At 45.8% G+C, this 13,860-nt stretch overlaps 1 protein-coding gene across 2 annotated transcripts in view; it reads left to right on the forward strand.

Moving 5' to 3' along the window:
* LOC135903969 (uncharacterized) overlaps positions 1-13,860 on the forward strand; it is a 109,753-nt gene that overhangs the window by 41,266 nt on the left and 54,627 nt on the right. For both annotated transcript variants that reach the window (XM_065434489.1, XM_065434492.2), the window contains 5 exons: positions 889-1,043; positions 1,634-1,832; positions 2,305-2,413; positions 8,768-8,935; positions 13,452-13,633. In XM_065434489.1, coding sequence (XP_065290561.1) covers positions 889-1,043; positions 1,634-1,832; positions 2,305-2,413; positions 8,768-8,935; positions 13,452-13,633 — 813 coding nt within the window. The remainder of the gene's footprint in view (positions 1-888; positions 1,044-1,633; positions 1,833-2,304; positions 2,414-8,767; positions 8,936-13,451; positions 13,634-13,860) is intronic.

Consider the following 13,860-nt stretch of genomic DNA (forward strand, 5'->3'; position numbering starts at 1 on the left):
TGCAAAATTGAATGCAATTCACTACAAACTCGTATTATTGTCACTTTTTGGTGATATTGTAGTGGCGCATAAGTTATGGAAACCTTTTGGATAGCGACTATGTCTTAGCATTTTTGCGGTTGAGGTTTTTATATATCTGGAGTGTGGCACAAAAGCATTTCGAGATAAGAGGTGAAAAATACACGAGTTCACATCAAGCCAGGAAGAAATTTTAACTTAACCAATATTTTGAGATATCAGAGTTTGAGTTAAACAAGGGTTTACTGTACTAGGTTCTTGCACAAAGCTTTCTCGAAGAAATTTTCAATTCTTGCTTTAAATTGTACTTCTCTGGCTGGCAGCAGAAATATGTAAAGAGTGGCTGTTATTTCTGTACATTACTGTGTAGCCAAGGCAACAACTTTACTGTGGCATTGCATAATGTATAGAATTGAACTAGTGCAGTGCAAAAGTGCAGTATGAGGTTAGGAGGCAGGCTCGCAGTGCTGACACTTGCAACCAACCACCTGAACTTATTTCACTATATATTCCGATTCCTGAAATAGAAGGTTTGTGAAGAATAAACATAAAGCAGGAATGGTACCATTAGACTCATGTAAAGGCTGCACTTTTTTTTCACGTTATTGACAAGGTGTGGCTCTTACGTGGGAATGGGCCATTTCGTCTTATTTATCTTACGATTAGTTCTGTAAACTTGTATGCTAAAAACCCAATATAATGGGCTTTTATAGAACTTGGCAATGTTATTTGATTCCCCAAAACACCATAAAAACCCACTCTGGGAACCCCAACACTGGAGCATCAATTGCTGCAATGCGACTACCCTACCGGAGGTGTTATTGCAATATTGTGGGCGAGCACCTGACACAGTGTGGTGTGTGCATGCAGGATGATGTACGTGGAGTGCTCGCCAACACTGTGCCCGTGTGGTGAGCAATGCGGGAACCAGAAGATTCAGAAGCATGAATGGAGCCCAGGTCTGGAGCGCTTCATGACTCGTGACCGAGGCTGGGGAATACGAACTCGGGAGCCAATCAAGGCCGGTAATTGAGACCTTGCTTATATTTCCCCATCGGCTCTTATTTTTGCAGATCTTCAAACTTCTGCGGGGCTTGATTATGCACGCTAGAAGTGAAAATGCTTTCATTTCTAATGTGCACTCTTATGTTGTATAAGTTCAATTTTTTCCTAAGATTTTGGGCAGTGTGTTGTGTGCAGTAGTGTGACATAGGATTATATTCTTTCTTTTTATTTATTTATCAGTAACAATATACTGAAGCATTTCAGCTTTTGAACAAAGTACAACCTTGTTTAACTTTGAACAAGCACAGTCATCAGGGCCACAAATGTTGACTTGTATGGCTCGACACGAGTTTCTGCATTCTTGTGTAGACAATGGGCACTGCAGACGACAGAAGGCATAAATAAAAGCATAGACCTCCACTGCTTATTAGATTTCATGGAACACTTTGCATTTTTTTCTTTTTCTTTCTTTCTTTTTCTCTTTTCCTTTTTTTTTTTGCTGAACAGCGCAGTCATAATGCCCAAGCTTTGGTTGGTTTGAGCTGTCCTGCCCATTGTTATGATGCTGCCTCTCATGGCTGTGATTGGCGACCTTGTCGTCATCGTGCAGGTGAATTCATCCTTGAATATGTGGGAGAGATAGTGAGTGAGCAAGAGTTTCGGCACCGTATGGCCGAGCGCTACCGCAATGATGAGCACCACTACTGCCTTAACCTGGACTCTGGCATGGTCATTGATGGCTATCGCATGGCCGGGGAAGGTCGCTTCGTCAACCATGCCTGTGACCCTAACTGCGAGATGCAGAAGTGGTAAGGCAGCACTTCTAACTTGGCGCGCCAGCATCTATTTACACTTGTAACTCTTTTGCATAAGGCTTTTGCTTACTAGATTCTTTGATGTAAGCTTTGTACATCATCTGGGGGGTTTGTAGCTAAAATTGCACTTTGAATATAACCTTTCTTGAATGTAACTTTTCCACTTTCACCCTTGAATACGGGGTGAGCTCAACCACCAGACTTACTTGTTATGCAGCTGCTCAGTGGCATTGGCAAATACGGGTTTCCATGCATGAGAACAAATAAATCAGTGAAGCCGTGTAGTAATGAAATCCATATTTTTATAAATAGTTAATGATTGAACAGTGGGACTAAGGCTGAGGAAAAAAATGAATGAGTGAATAACAAAAATAATTAAAGAGAAGTAATTATGAGTAGCCATGTCAATCTAGGTCAATCTGGTAGCTTTGTTTAACTACATGGTTCCTTCTCTGGTTGGTTTCAGGTCTGTGAATGGTTTCTATCGTGTAGGCCTTTTCGCCTTGAAAGATATTCCAGGCAACACTGAGATCTGCTACGACTACAACTTCCACAACTTCAACAATGAACGCCAGGTAAGAGTACAGAGATTTGCATTCAATACCTCAGTCTTGGGATAAGTGAAGCTTCATTTCTTTTTTCTTTTTTTACATGTGAATGAGCTGATCACATCTGATAAATGACTGTCATCCCAGTGCGTATGCTTACTCTGTGGCCTAATTGAATACTTCTGAAACTTTGTGAAACATCGTGTAATTGTTGACAGCTTGCCAGTGCTTCCACGCTTGTTTAAACTTAGATGTCACTTTTTTTTTACTTGACATAAGCTTTGAATTCCTTAAATGAAGCATGGATGGCTTTCTTGTAGGATAAGGTAATTTAAATCTAATCATTGTTAATGGTAGCTGCCATGAATATGCAGTAAACCCTTTGATGTCTTTAAATGTCAGTTGAAATTTTTTTCTGGCTGTGGTGTCAATCCATGTGTTTTTAACCTCTTATCTGGACAAGTTTTTGTGCCGGACCCCGGATATCTCGGCTCTGTTGACTCTGAAAATTCCAGAAAATAGGCAACGGGGCAGCGAAGGCAGTGTCGCTTGCACTCGTTTTTCACTCGGCGGCTGTTCACTAGCTGAACCAGATGTCGTGCTGGGCTGCGCTCCCCGCTTATCTCTTCCAGTTCTTTCTTCTCTCACCGCTCACACACACTTGCTAGGGTGCTCACTGCCACTTTGTCGTGGCCTCTCACAGCAGCAGCAGCTGTAAGCTGGGAGTCGGTATTTTTCTTTTTAATAGGGCACTGTCAGTTTTTTATCAATGTGGTCACAGCGTATTTATCGTGACCTTGAGCGAGATTATCAGTATTTTTGAGCAGCTGCGATCAGCCCATGTGCTGCGCCAAAGAGAAGCAAATATGCGAGCTCACAGCATTTCACTGAAATCATGGCTTGATAACTATGCTTGCATCATGCTCATGTGATGGTGAAATGCAAATGTTGCAATCACTCATGGGCGTCTGCTGAAAGCATTACAGTTACGTGCTTCGGCAGTTCAGTTTTGGTTTTCGAAGTGAAATTGTCCGGAATTTATTACAATGCAGAAAGTAGCAGCGTCAGCTTTTTGGATATCTGGAACCAGTTACGTTTGGACGACTGCTTCAAATGTTGCATTAGGATCAACTGTGTTGACTCAGTGCCAAGTACATACCGTATTTACACGATTGTAAGTAGACTCTAATGTAGGTCAACCCCCCCAAAATCACATGCCTCAAAAAAAATTTTTAAAAAGTACGTGCGCATTTCACACAAGAAAAATTTATTGCCATGGTTGATGACCACTCATCGTCACTGGAGTCGTCCTCACTGGTGCTGCTGCCGTCATAGCTGCTGCGGTCCCACAGCACGTCATCGTCAAGTGTGAGTCCACATTTGGCGAACGACCGCACCACAACATCGCGCGGTACCGCCGCCCACGCAGAGAGGACCCACCCGCACACAGTAGCCAAGGAGGCCCTCCTCACATGCCCGCTTGTGGTAAGGTCGGGGTTTCCTCTGGAAATCTAGTCGTTGTATTCACGGCGCAGCAGGTCCTTAAAAGGCTTGTTGACCCCCACGTCGAGAGGCTGAAGCTGCCCCATCAAGCCACCGGGGATTACAAGCATGTCGGCGCGCTCCTTATGAAGCACCGCTTTCACCTTGTCGGTGAGGTGGCCCCGGAAAGAGTCCAACACTAACAGGTTGGGGATGTCTCTCTTGAGGGATGCCTCCGGCCTCAGGAGCCACACCAGACGGTGCCATTCCAATACAATATGATCCGTCATAAATCCCTTTGCATTCGCCCGTACCACAAGGCCTTTGGGAAGCACTTTTTTAGGCATCGTCTTCCTCTTAAACACGATGTACGGGTGAAGCTTGGTGCCATCCGCCAAGCATGACAACATGACCGTAAAACGCAGCTTTTCATTGCCTGTTGTCAGTAGGTTTACATCGCGTGCTCTCTTAATGCTCACGGTTGTGTTACTGGTCATATCGAAGTATACGGGAGTCTGGTCGGCATTGCCGATCTGGCCGAGCAAATACCGTCGGGAGTCTCGAAGTTTTAGGAAGTGCCTATGGAAGGCCAGGACCTTATCCTTGTATGCGGCCGGCAACTTCTGGCACACGCTGGTGCGTCTACGAAGGGAGAAGCCAGCCCTCTTCATAAATTTAGAGGCCCAGGCCCTGCTGGCTTTGAATTCAGTCCTCAGTATTCCTGCTTCCGAAGTGAAGACACAGGCTTGTTGAGTGATCATTTCGCACGTGACCAGCAGTGATCGATCGCGTAGATTTGTCACGTACGCCGCAAGCTTCGTTTCCAGCTCCGGAAAGTGTCTGGACTTGGGCCCGCGAAAGCCACGGCGCTTGGAGTCGCATGAAAAAATTCCCTCGCGCTGAAGCCGTCACTGCCGCACCACACGTTCACTCACTCCAAACTTGCGTCCTGCAGCACAGTTGTTAGTTTCCTTGGCATGGAGGATAGCAGCCCGCTTGAAGGCAGCTGTGAACGAGCGCCGACAGTTCTTTGGGGCACTCATGACAGGCACGATGATTCGACACAACGGAAGCACTGACAATCACGTGGCCGTCAAAAAAATCGTATCTCAAAGAGAAGCTCTTCCGCCAACTACCAATACCCCCCAAACAGTGACTTTTCCATCAATGATCGATGCTCCCACAAGAGCCTTGCACTCATGATGCGTGCAGTAAATGTTTCTTTAAAGAAGAAAAAAAAAGCTTCTGTACAAGCTCGTGAAATAACCATACGCTGTGGGTTGAGCGTGAAACCTTATTCGCAAGAACACATTCGCTGCGAGATGACGACCATCCAATCAACCGGAAGCGGCCACTGCCGCACTGCAGGATACCAAAACAAGCTACATGTCACTGACGAAAGCGGCCGCACGCGATTTGCTTTACCTCGTGAGTACGTTACTCACATTCAATGAGTGTTCTGTTGGTCTCTAATAATAAAATGACTATTAGCGAATTCCTTGATTCAATTCACGGTGCTAACGTAGCCACGATCGTATCACATTGTTCAATACGTTTCCGAACTCGATGGCGAGAGGTTTGTCGCTCTAGGTACGGTGGCCAATGGGCACAGATTGGCAGTGCCAACTTTCAAAGTGGGCATCGCCTGTATTGACATCAAAATGCATGCAATACGGTAAATTATTGCGCTACGCTTCTACTGTAACCATGGAAACGTAGGTACAAAGTTGTAACCACGTCGTAGTATCCCTGATTTCTCTACTTTCTTGCTGTTACTAGCGGTTCACGGTTTGGTTTCGATTCTAAGTCGACCCCCCCCCACTTTGGATTGACAAATTTGAAAAAGATGGGCCTACCTACATTCGTGTAAATACGGTACGCCGTATTGGCACAATGCCAGCAATGCTGTATGCCATTGCTGATGTATGTGAAAGTGGCTGAGAATATACCGTATTTACTTGAATCTAGGCCGACCCCGATTCTAAGCCGACCCTCTAAGTCCGAAGCCAAAAAAAGATATATATATATTACCTAGAATGTAGGCCGAACAAAAAAAGTGAGGACAGCGTTCACAAAATGCAAACAGCATTTATTGAATCTGAACGTGCAGAGCTCATTCAATGTCGTCGTCGCTGCTAGACTCGTCGCTATGTTCCTTGTTACTGTCACCTTCAAACAGTGCACTATCTTCGGTACCGTCGAGCGCAATAGATATGCTGCACTTTTTAAAGGCGCGCATGATCAAAGTACCTTGGATGTCGTCCCACGCTGCAGCTACCCAGCCTGCCAGCTGCGATAGCGATGCACGTTTGATGCGGCCCGTTGCCGTTAGCATGTGGTCTTCGTCAGTCAACCAGGCCTTGTAATATTTCCGCAGACAATCCTTGAAAGGTTTGTTGATGCAGACATCAAGTGGCTGCAACTGGCCCGTCATGCCACCCGGTATGACAGCGAGGTTCGTGTTCGCCTTCACATTGTCGGTCAAGTGCCCACGGTAAGAGTCGACGACAAGGAGCGAGTTCTTTGTCAAAAGGGCTCGTGGACGCTGTCGCCACACAATCAACCCACTCTTCCACCATCGCACCCGTCATCCACCCATTCTAATTTGCCCGCACAATGACCTTTCTTGGGAAAGTTTCTCGAGCACGCAGTGCCTTCCTTTTAAATTTCATATAAGGAGGGAGTTTATGTCCATTAGCTGTGCAGCACAGCATCATAGTTGTGTGCTGCTTCTTGTAGCTGCAGAGCGCACCTTCACCTCCTTGGCACCCTTTTCATTCACTGGCATATCAAAATACACAGCCGTCTGGTCGGCGTTGCCGATTTGCCCAAGGTTGTAGCCTGCCGCTTCTCTCTTTCGCAGCACATAGCGCTGAAAAGCTATCAGCTTTTCTTCGAAATCGCTTGGCAGCTTCTGGGTGATTGAAGTGCGACGTCGGAGGCTGAAGCCGAAGCACTTCATGAATTTCTGAAGCCAGCCCCAGCTGGCTTTGAAATCCTTTGGCGTTGGGCCTCGCTCTCTTGAAAGTTCCCTAGCTTTCGCATTGGAGCACTTCTGTTGTCACTGGAAGGGCAGCTGCTGTCTGCGTCCGAACAAAGTCAGCCAAAACTGTCTCCACTTCGTGGTGACGGCCTTTCTTCAGTCTGCTAAATGCTATCCTCGTTGCGGCGCATGCAAAAAGCTGCTGTCGTTGTCCCCTCCAATGATGGACGTTATTCTTGTCGACACAGAAGTCCGGCCCGGCTTGAAGGTTCGACAATGCCGTTGCGGCTATCACAACTTTTCGCTTGAAAGCAGCACTGTAGTGGCATCTCCTGCATGGTGCCATCACGATAACACCATGCTGCACACCGATACGGCCGACACGACACAGGTCAAAATGGCAACCTCGCTTGTGTAAGATTAGCTACTGGCACTGCTAGTAGTGGCTGCGATACTGACTTACTAGATGGCGCTAGCTATGCACCATATTTAGCAGTTTCAATGAAAAACTGGCACATTTTTTAAAATCCTCGAATCTAAGCCAACCCTAGAGTTTGAAATATGATTATTTGAAAAAAACTATCGGCCTAGATTCGAATAAATACGGATTACTGGTGCAATTTTGGATAGGCTTCATGTGCTGTATGCATAGCCAGCGAACTTCTAGTTTTGTAATTTTGCTTATCTCGAAACTCTGCTTATCTTGAAATTTCTTCCTGTTTTGCAGTTTTGGGTTTACGAGGCTTTACTGTACTTTGTTCCGGTACATGCATGTTTACATCGAGACCTGTGGTTCCGACGTTAGGATGGTATTCTTCAAACCATTTTTCTAGCCCTTGCAGCACGTCCACTTTCTCGTGCTTCTTCTAACATATCAATCACTTGCTTCAATCTTTGCCGTCATTTATGTGACAATATCTAGAAGTGAGCCAGGAAATTATCCATGCTTACAAGGCGTGTTATTGAATGTGCTAACTGAGCGATGCACTGAACGGAACCAAGTAAAGTTAGACGTCGACATTAAAATAAGCAATTTGCTTTGTTATATTGAAATTTCATTGTATTGAAATTCGACCTTTTAGGCAAATAAGTACAGTTGCCGATCTACTTTTCTTACATGGGAGAGGCTGCAACGTTTTACGAATTATCTGGCAATTGAAAAGAGTAAACGTAAATGAGAAAACATTCGCTTTCAACTTGAGAGTTGGTGAAGAAAGTTACGATTTCATGCTGTGACAACATTATTTTCATATCAGTGGTACGAATTAAGCGAAACCAGCCATGCTTTCACGTCCACTCCACCCCTGCCGCTGGTAGTGTCACCCACTGTAGAATGACGCTATCATAAAAAGCACTGGCAGAGGTGAGAAAATGCTTCGTCTGCCTCTTGCTTCAGTGCGTCTCCAAAACTCAAGATTATGCAACCACTAGTACTAAATGTGCCGAAAGACAGCACACATGATGCCATGCCTTCTCGGCACACCCAATCTTTGTACACAGGGCTGATTACCTATAAAACAAGACATGCGGGCTGCATATGCGCTCAGACGCGCTGATAGGACATTTGCGCGCAGCCACTGCCGCATTTGTAAAGAAAATGTGCGCCAACCTGTCCCCAACTGATAGTTTTGGCAAGTATGAAGTGTGGCATCCTTGGAAGTACTGCAGCAAGGGGAAAACAAGGGACGAACACACTTTATGTGTCTTCTTATGTCCTTGTCTTCCTCCAGCTGCGTTGTTTAAAGAACGCAAATAGGAGCTGGAAATGAAAATCTATTTCTCATTACAGTTGTTTTGTCATGAATGGTTTTGTAGTACTCTGTGCACTCAGAAAAGTTTACTGTGTGTGCCTTATGTTAGACTGGATGTTCGTCTTGTTTGAGAGTTTTATTTTGTGTCTTGTCCTTGTTCTGCAGCAAGAGTGCAAGTGTGGGAGTGACAAATGTCGAGGCTTCATTGGGGGCAAAAGTCAACGCCTCAATCCTCAAGCCAAGGACAAGACCAAGGAAGGCACCAAGGGCACCTCAAGCCGTTCAGTTCGCAAGCAGCAGCGGGCACGCCACCCACTGCGCCGGAAGCGGGAGGCATGTCTCAAGCATGTCTCATCTACCTTTATTTTATCATGCCAGTTTTCACTACTTTTCTGGCCTTTATGCAGTCTCATGCAGCAAGAACATCTTAGCGTTTGTTTCAGAGCACTGTAAGAAATGTATGCATTATCTTAATCCTAAATTATATTTGAACAAATATGCAGTATCATGCAGCATGAACTTCCTAATGTTTGTTTCAGAGGACTGGAAGAAATGTCTGCATTATCTGAATGCTGAATTATATCTGAACAATAAAAAGAGCATATAAATAATGTTTATTGCGCTAACATACCGCTATTTAGTGCAGAAACAGAAAATTAGACAGAGAAATGTCACAGCAAATATCCAGCAGCAATGCTCATTATGTTGACCAAAGCTTTCAGGTTGCCCAGTGGTTCTAGCTCTCCGTCATTGCATGTGCCCACATGGATAAACTCGTGTCGGATGGCCATGACAGCCCTTCACTGTAGTCACGCGAAAAGCAAATGGACTGCATGCCTCAAACCTGCACCCAACTCCAGCTGAGGGCAGCCAGTGAAGATAATGGCCAACTCCTGGCTTTTGTGAACGTTGTGAAAGCTATGAAAGTCATGAGAACATCATTGCATCTATCATGCGCTTGATGGTACATTACAAGCTTAATTTTTTTTAATTTGTTACCTGCATTGCACCTGAGGGCGTTACTGTAAGACAGTTACAACAACAGCAAGGTTTAGTCTGACCCAAGTGAGATAATACATTGCATCAAATGGTAGAGGTCTAGAAACACATTCTCCAAATGAAACATAACACATAAGGAGTTCTAAGATTGCAAATTAATCTGAAAATAATCAAGAAATATAACATGCCTAGGGTAACACTTGGCATTAACAGGAAAACTGAATACAAATATTTTGTTTAATGTAGTGGCAGTATGCATGAAAAGCAGTTGGAAAAGAAATCTACTAGGATAGTAACTGCAAATGTCAATTCAGAGCATCAAGAAAATCTGAGTACATGAGGTTTGTATGACTGCATGGGGAGTTCATTCCATTGAATTGTCATGTGTGGAAAAAATGCATTTTTATACATGCTGTAGAACTTCGTTGATACGATCCCATTATGTACGATTTCCCAGTGCCAGCGTTCACAATCGAGAACACGAAAAATGACCCAGTAGAGTTAGTTATGCTTATTTTTTATTGGCTCATATGTTCCCAGAAAACATGCGTTTTTCGGCACCAATGTTCAGTACATTGCCAAACTACGATCGTATGATATGGTTTCTGGCCGCTAGATCCCATGCAAACAAGAAAATGCGCGAGGCATGTGTGATCGAAACCAGTACACAGCCACCCGCCGCGGCATCTCCACCCCCATGCTCGCCCGTCCATACCCACTCAGTTTCTTATTCCGGTACCAGCAAATTACCTCTGGGGTCATTGCGCACCACATTCATAGCTATTGCCACCAAACCTATTGCGATAAGCATCTTCACCTGCCTGTTTTACAGTGCATCAAGTGTAGTGCCGTTGATAGTGTGCTGCATGCCATTAGTAGGCGATAATCCAAATGCACCGCCATTCCCTGCTGCAGGCAGCGCGATGTGTCTGTCACGTTTTGTTTTGGTGGCATCTGGCATCACCCACCAGCTTGATTTCGTTTTGGTTTCCTGTCGCTGTCTTTAAACGCTGCGCAATGAGAAAACAACAAAACGTGTCTCGGGCTGCCGAAGCCCCACCAGCTTGGCGCACATCGGTGTCTTGTGCCTTGTGCGCAATGATTCGCGCAACGCTTTGCATTACGTAGATCTCAAATACAGCTAAGCCTGGAACATTTTTTAGTTACTTTAGATCATACGTTTTCTCAGTTATTACGCATTTTTTTCGCATTTCTTTCCAAAATGTATGAACGAGGTTCTACTGTAGATATTTGTGCAGCTTTTTTCTTTATCTTTAGTGAGTTGTTATGCTGTAGTAAAACATATGTTGGCAGGTAAAGCTAATCACCTCTGTGGACTGCACTGCAGTTTAAAAATATGTCCCAGAAGACAAATAATTTGAAGAATTGCTTATTACATTGATAGATCACACCAGTTTAGCTGTTTCTTTATTTCAGTAACACTACATGCCTATCTGTACTGTTTAGTTGTGAGTCAGGCTGGATGGTTCTGTATTGCTTCAGGGCAATGCAGTTCAAAGTAATACAGTTCTGTATTGCTTCAGGGCTTTAATGATTGCACATTCGAGTCCCAAATTATGCATGCATATTCAAGAATCGGCAGGACCAGTCTCCTAAGATATTTTTAGGCAGACCATCAGGTCCCCACTATACACACAATAAAAATATTTTGAATAAAAAAACAAAACAAATTGAGGCAGCAGCTAATTTTCTGTACTGTTTTACTTCACGAATATTAAACGCAAGCGAAAGATTTGGTTATACTAAGCAAAAAAGTTCACAGTTTTCTATTTCCCCTCTTAAAGGAGTACTGACACAAAAAAAATCCATGTGGTTTTTTCTGCTTTAATAAGTAGTTAATGACCCAGTAATCACGGCACGAGACCTCATTTACTTCAGAGCGCGACAGGTAATTATCTGCAGTCTTTTTTGTAGCGACCAGTCCCAGTTTCGGTTTCAGAGAGCAACGAAACGGTTCACCGGGTGTGTAAACAAAGTGGTCACGTGTTCGCAAAAAGCCATGACGTATGCTCTGCTGCGCAGCCAGCGTGCGGCGCGCCGGCACGCGAGCTTCGTGTTGCTAGTCGTCTGCTACGCCTGCACGTGGTTTGCCATGTCCTCGCCATCATCGTCGTCGTCGTCCAGCGGCGACGATTTCCTGCATGTGGGAGTCGCCGCCGTATTAGACGTGGCCAATCACTTTCAATTTGACCCACTGGAGAGCAGTGACTCGGATATTGCGGCCGGCGACGGCGAGCACTGCAGGAGACACACGGTACGATTCGGCGTCTGATCTGACGTGCGGCGCCGCATGCCCCGGCATGCGGCATATGATGAAGCGGGAGACACACGGTCCGATTTGGTGTCCGATACGGCGTCCGACGCGCCGGAACGGCAGCCGGAATCGAGGTGTTTTGCCGTGCCGAAGCGCCGGATCGGACGTCCGGCGTGCGACAAACCGGGCAGATTTTCATCGTCCGACGCGTCCGACAACCGCACCGTCGTCTGGCCGCAGCCAATGACAGCGCGGCTGGCATGTGACGTTCCCTCCACGGAGGCGGCGCTGGCTAGCCGGTTTCTCGGAGTGTTTTTTTTTTCCCTTGCCTGCTGCAGTTTGTTTCCGACACGAAATAGTTACCAGTTCAGTAAAATTATCTCGACGTGTGCCTGTTATTCAAAGCAATGCCTAGTACACTAGGACTAAGCTACTGGCGAGATCAGGAGACGCGACGCGAGGGCATTTCGCGGGCAGACAGCACACACCGACCGTCTGAGCGAGGCTGCTCGCTTTGCTTGCACGTTTGCCCTTTGCAACGACTGCGTCGAGTAAACCAATTGTATTTAATTACGGGCGACCTAAGTGTACAGTGTTAATTGTTTTGGCAAACATAAGCGCTCTTCGACGAGCTCGGGTTGGATCGTAAGCGCCGTCGGCCGCGGCGTCTGCCTAGCTAGGCCTGCCGGCCCTATCGCTGGCTGTTAGCGGAGTCGTCAGTGGACGACGCGCCGTCGTGAAGTGTTCTGTCACTCGCAGGGGCACAACGTTATTGGCAGTGTTCACGTAAAGCGACGCAGTGTTGTGGAGAGTTGTTTATATTGCGTTTCTCGACGTAGCTCTGAAGTCAAGCTGGAGGGCTGGATCTGGGCGGAGCTTACGCGCCGCTCAATCTTTCGGATGCACGCACCGTGTGTCCCGAATAAGCCGCATGGTAGCCAACGAAAATTCGTGACGTAGCCACATGACGTAGCGTTTTCTTGGCTATTTACAGACCCGGGTGATGTCAATGTCGCGAGGTGCTCTGTTTTACGATTGGCTGTGCGCACGTACTTTAAGATTGATTTTAAATATGTTCTAAGCGATATTCGCCGCTGATATTTTACACACAATGTGTGTGTGACCCACTAAATCGATCTCACAAGTTATCTCGACTTCAAATTTTTGTGTCAGTACTCCTTTAAACATTGTTAGTCTGGAATCCCAAGTTTTTTTTCAGGAGAGTTTTCCAAACTGTGTGGCTGTGTTTTGTTGCAACAGTAGCCTCGGCAGATGACACAGTCGATGAAGCATCTGTATCACCGAAAACTGTTCCCCTAATTTTCATGTGATTGACGAAACGTAGCAGTGGCCTCTCCTGAAACCCTCTGTGATATCAGTGCCAAAAGATTGCATTCCAGCTGCTAGAAAACACTTGAGTCCACAATTGAGGCTCTTGCTGCAGTGCATGCACAGTGGCTTGCAAGGGATGTATCACTGATACCGAGCTTGCCCAGAACTTGCGGCACTCGTGAATGTTTTCCGGTAACTCTAGTAAGGTACTCCACTCACAGGCTTTTCATTGTTTTCAACCAGGGAACCAAAGGTGAAGGCTGCGCAACGGTCACAGAGCCCACAGTGACAGCTCGGCTGAGCCAGCTCCAGCTGAAGCCCCTCTCACACCAGCAACGCTGCTTTGTCCAAAAGCACCGCTGCTTCCTGTTACGCAATTATGACCGTGCCAAGAGATCCTGTGCCAGCAGGCCGTCACGGGACCGGTGAGTGGTTACAATTTATTTGAAAGCTTTGTATAAGAAGTTACCAATAAACCAGCATACAACATTGACCCCTTAAGGGCTGTCTTCTCCCCTGTCCCCTAAGAAACTGTACTATTGAGGCCAAACTACACATACATTTGCACTCGCGCCAACGCGCCTACACCTGCAGAATTATGCACAAAAAAACGTATGCATCAAAGCACGGCGTGGGCACGGATATCTGCTCC

This window comes from Dermacentor albipictus, chromosome 1 (assembly GCF_038994185.2).
Source record: "Dermacentor albipictus isolate Rhodes 1998 colony chromosome 1, USDA_Dalb.pri_finalv2, whole genome shotgun sequence".
Lineage (NCBI taxonomy): Eukaryota > Metazoa > Arthropoda > Arachnida > Ixodida > Ixodidae > Dermacentor > Dermacentor albipictus.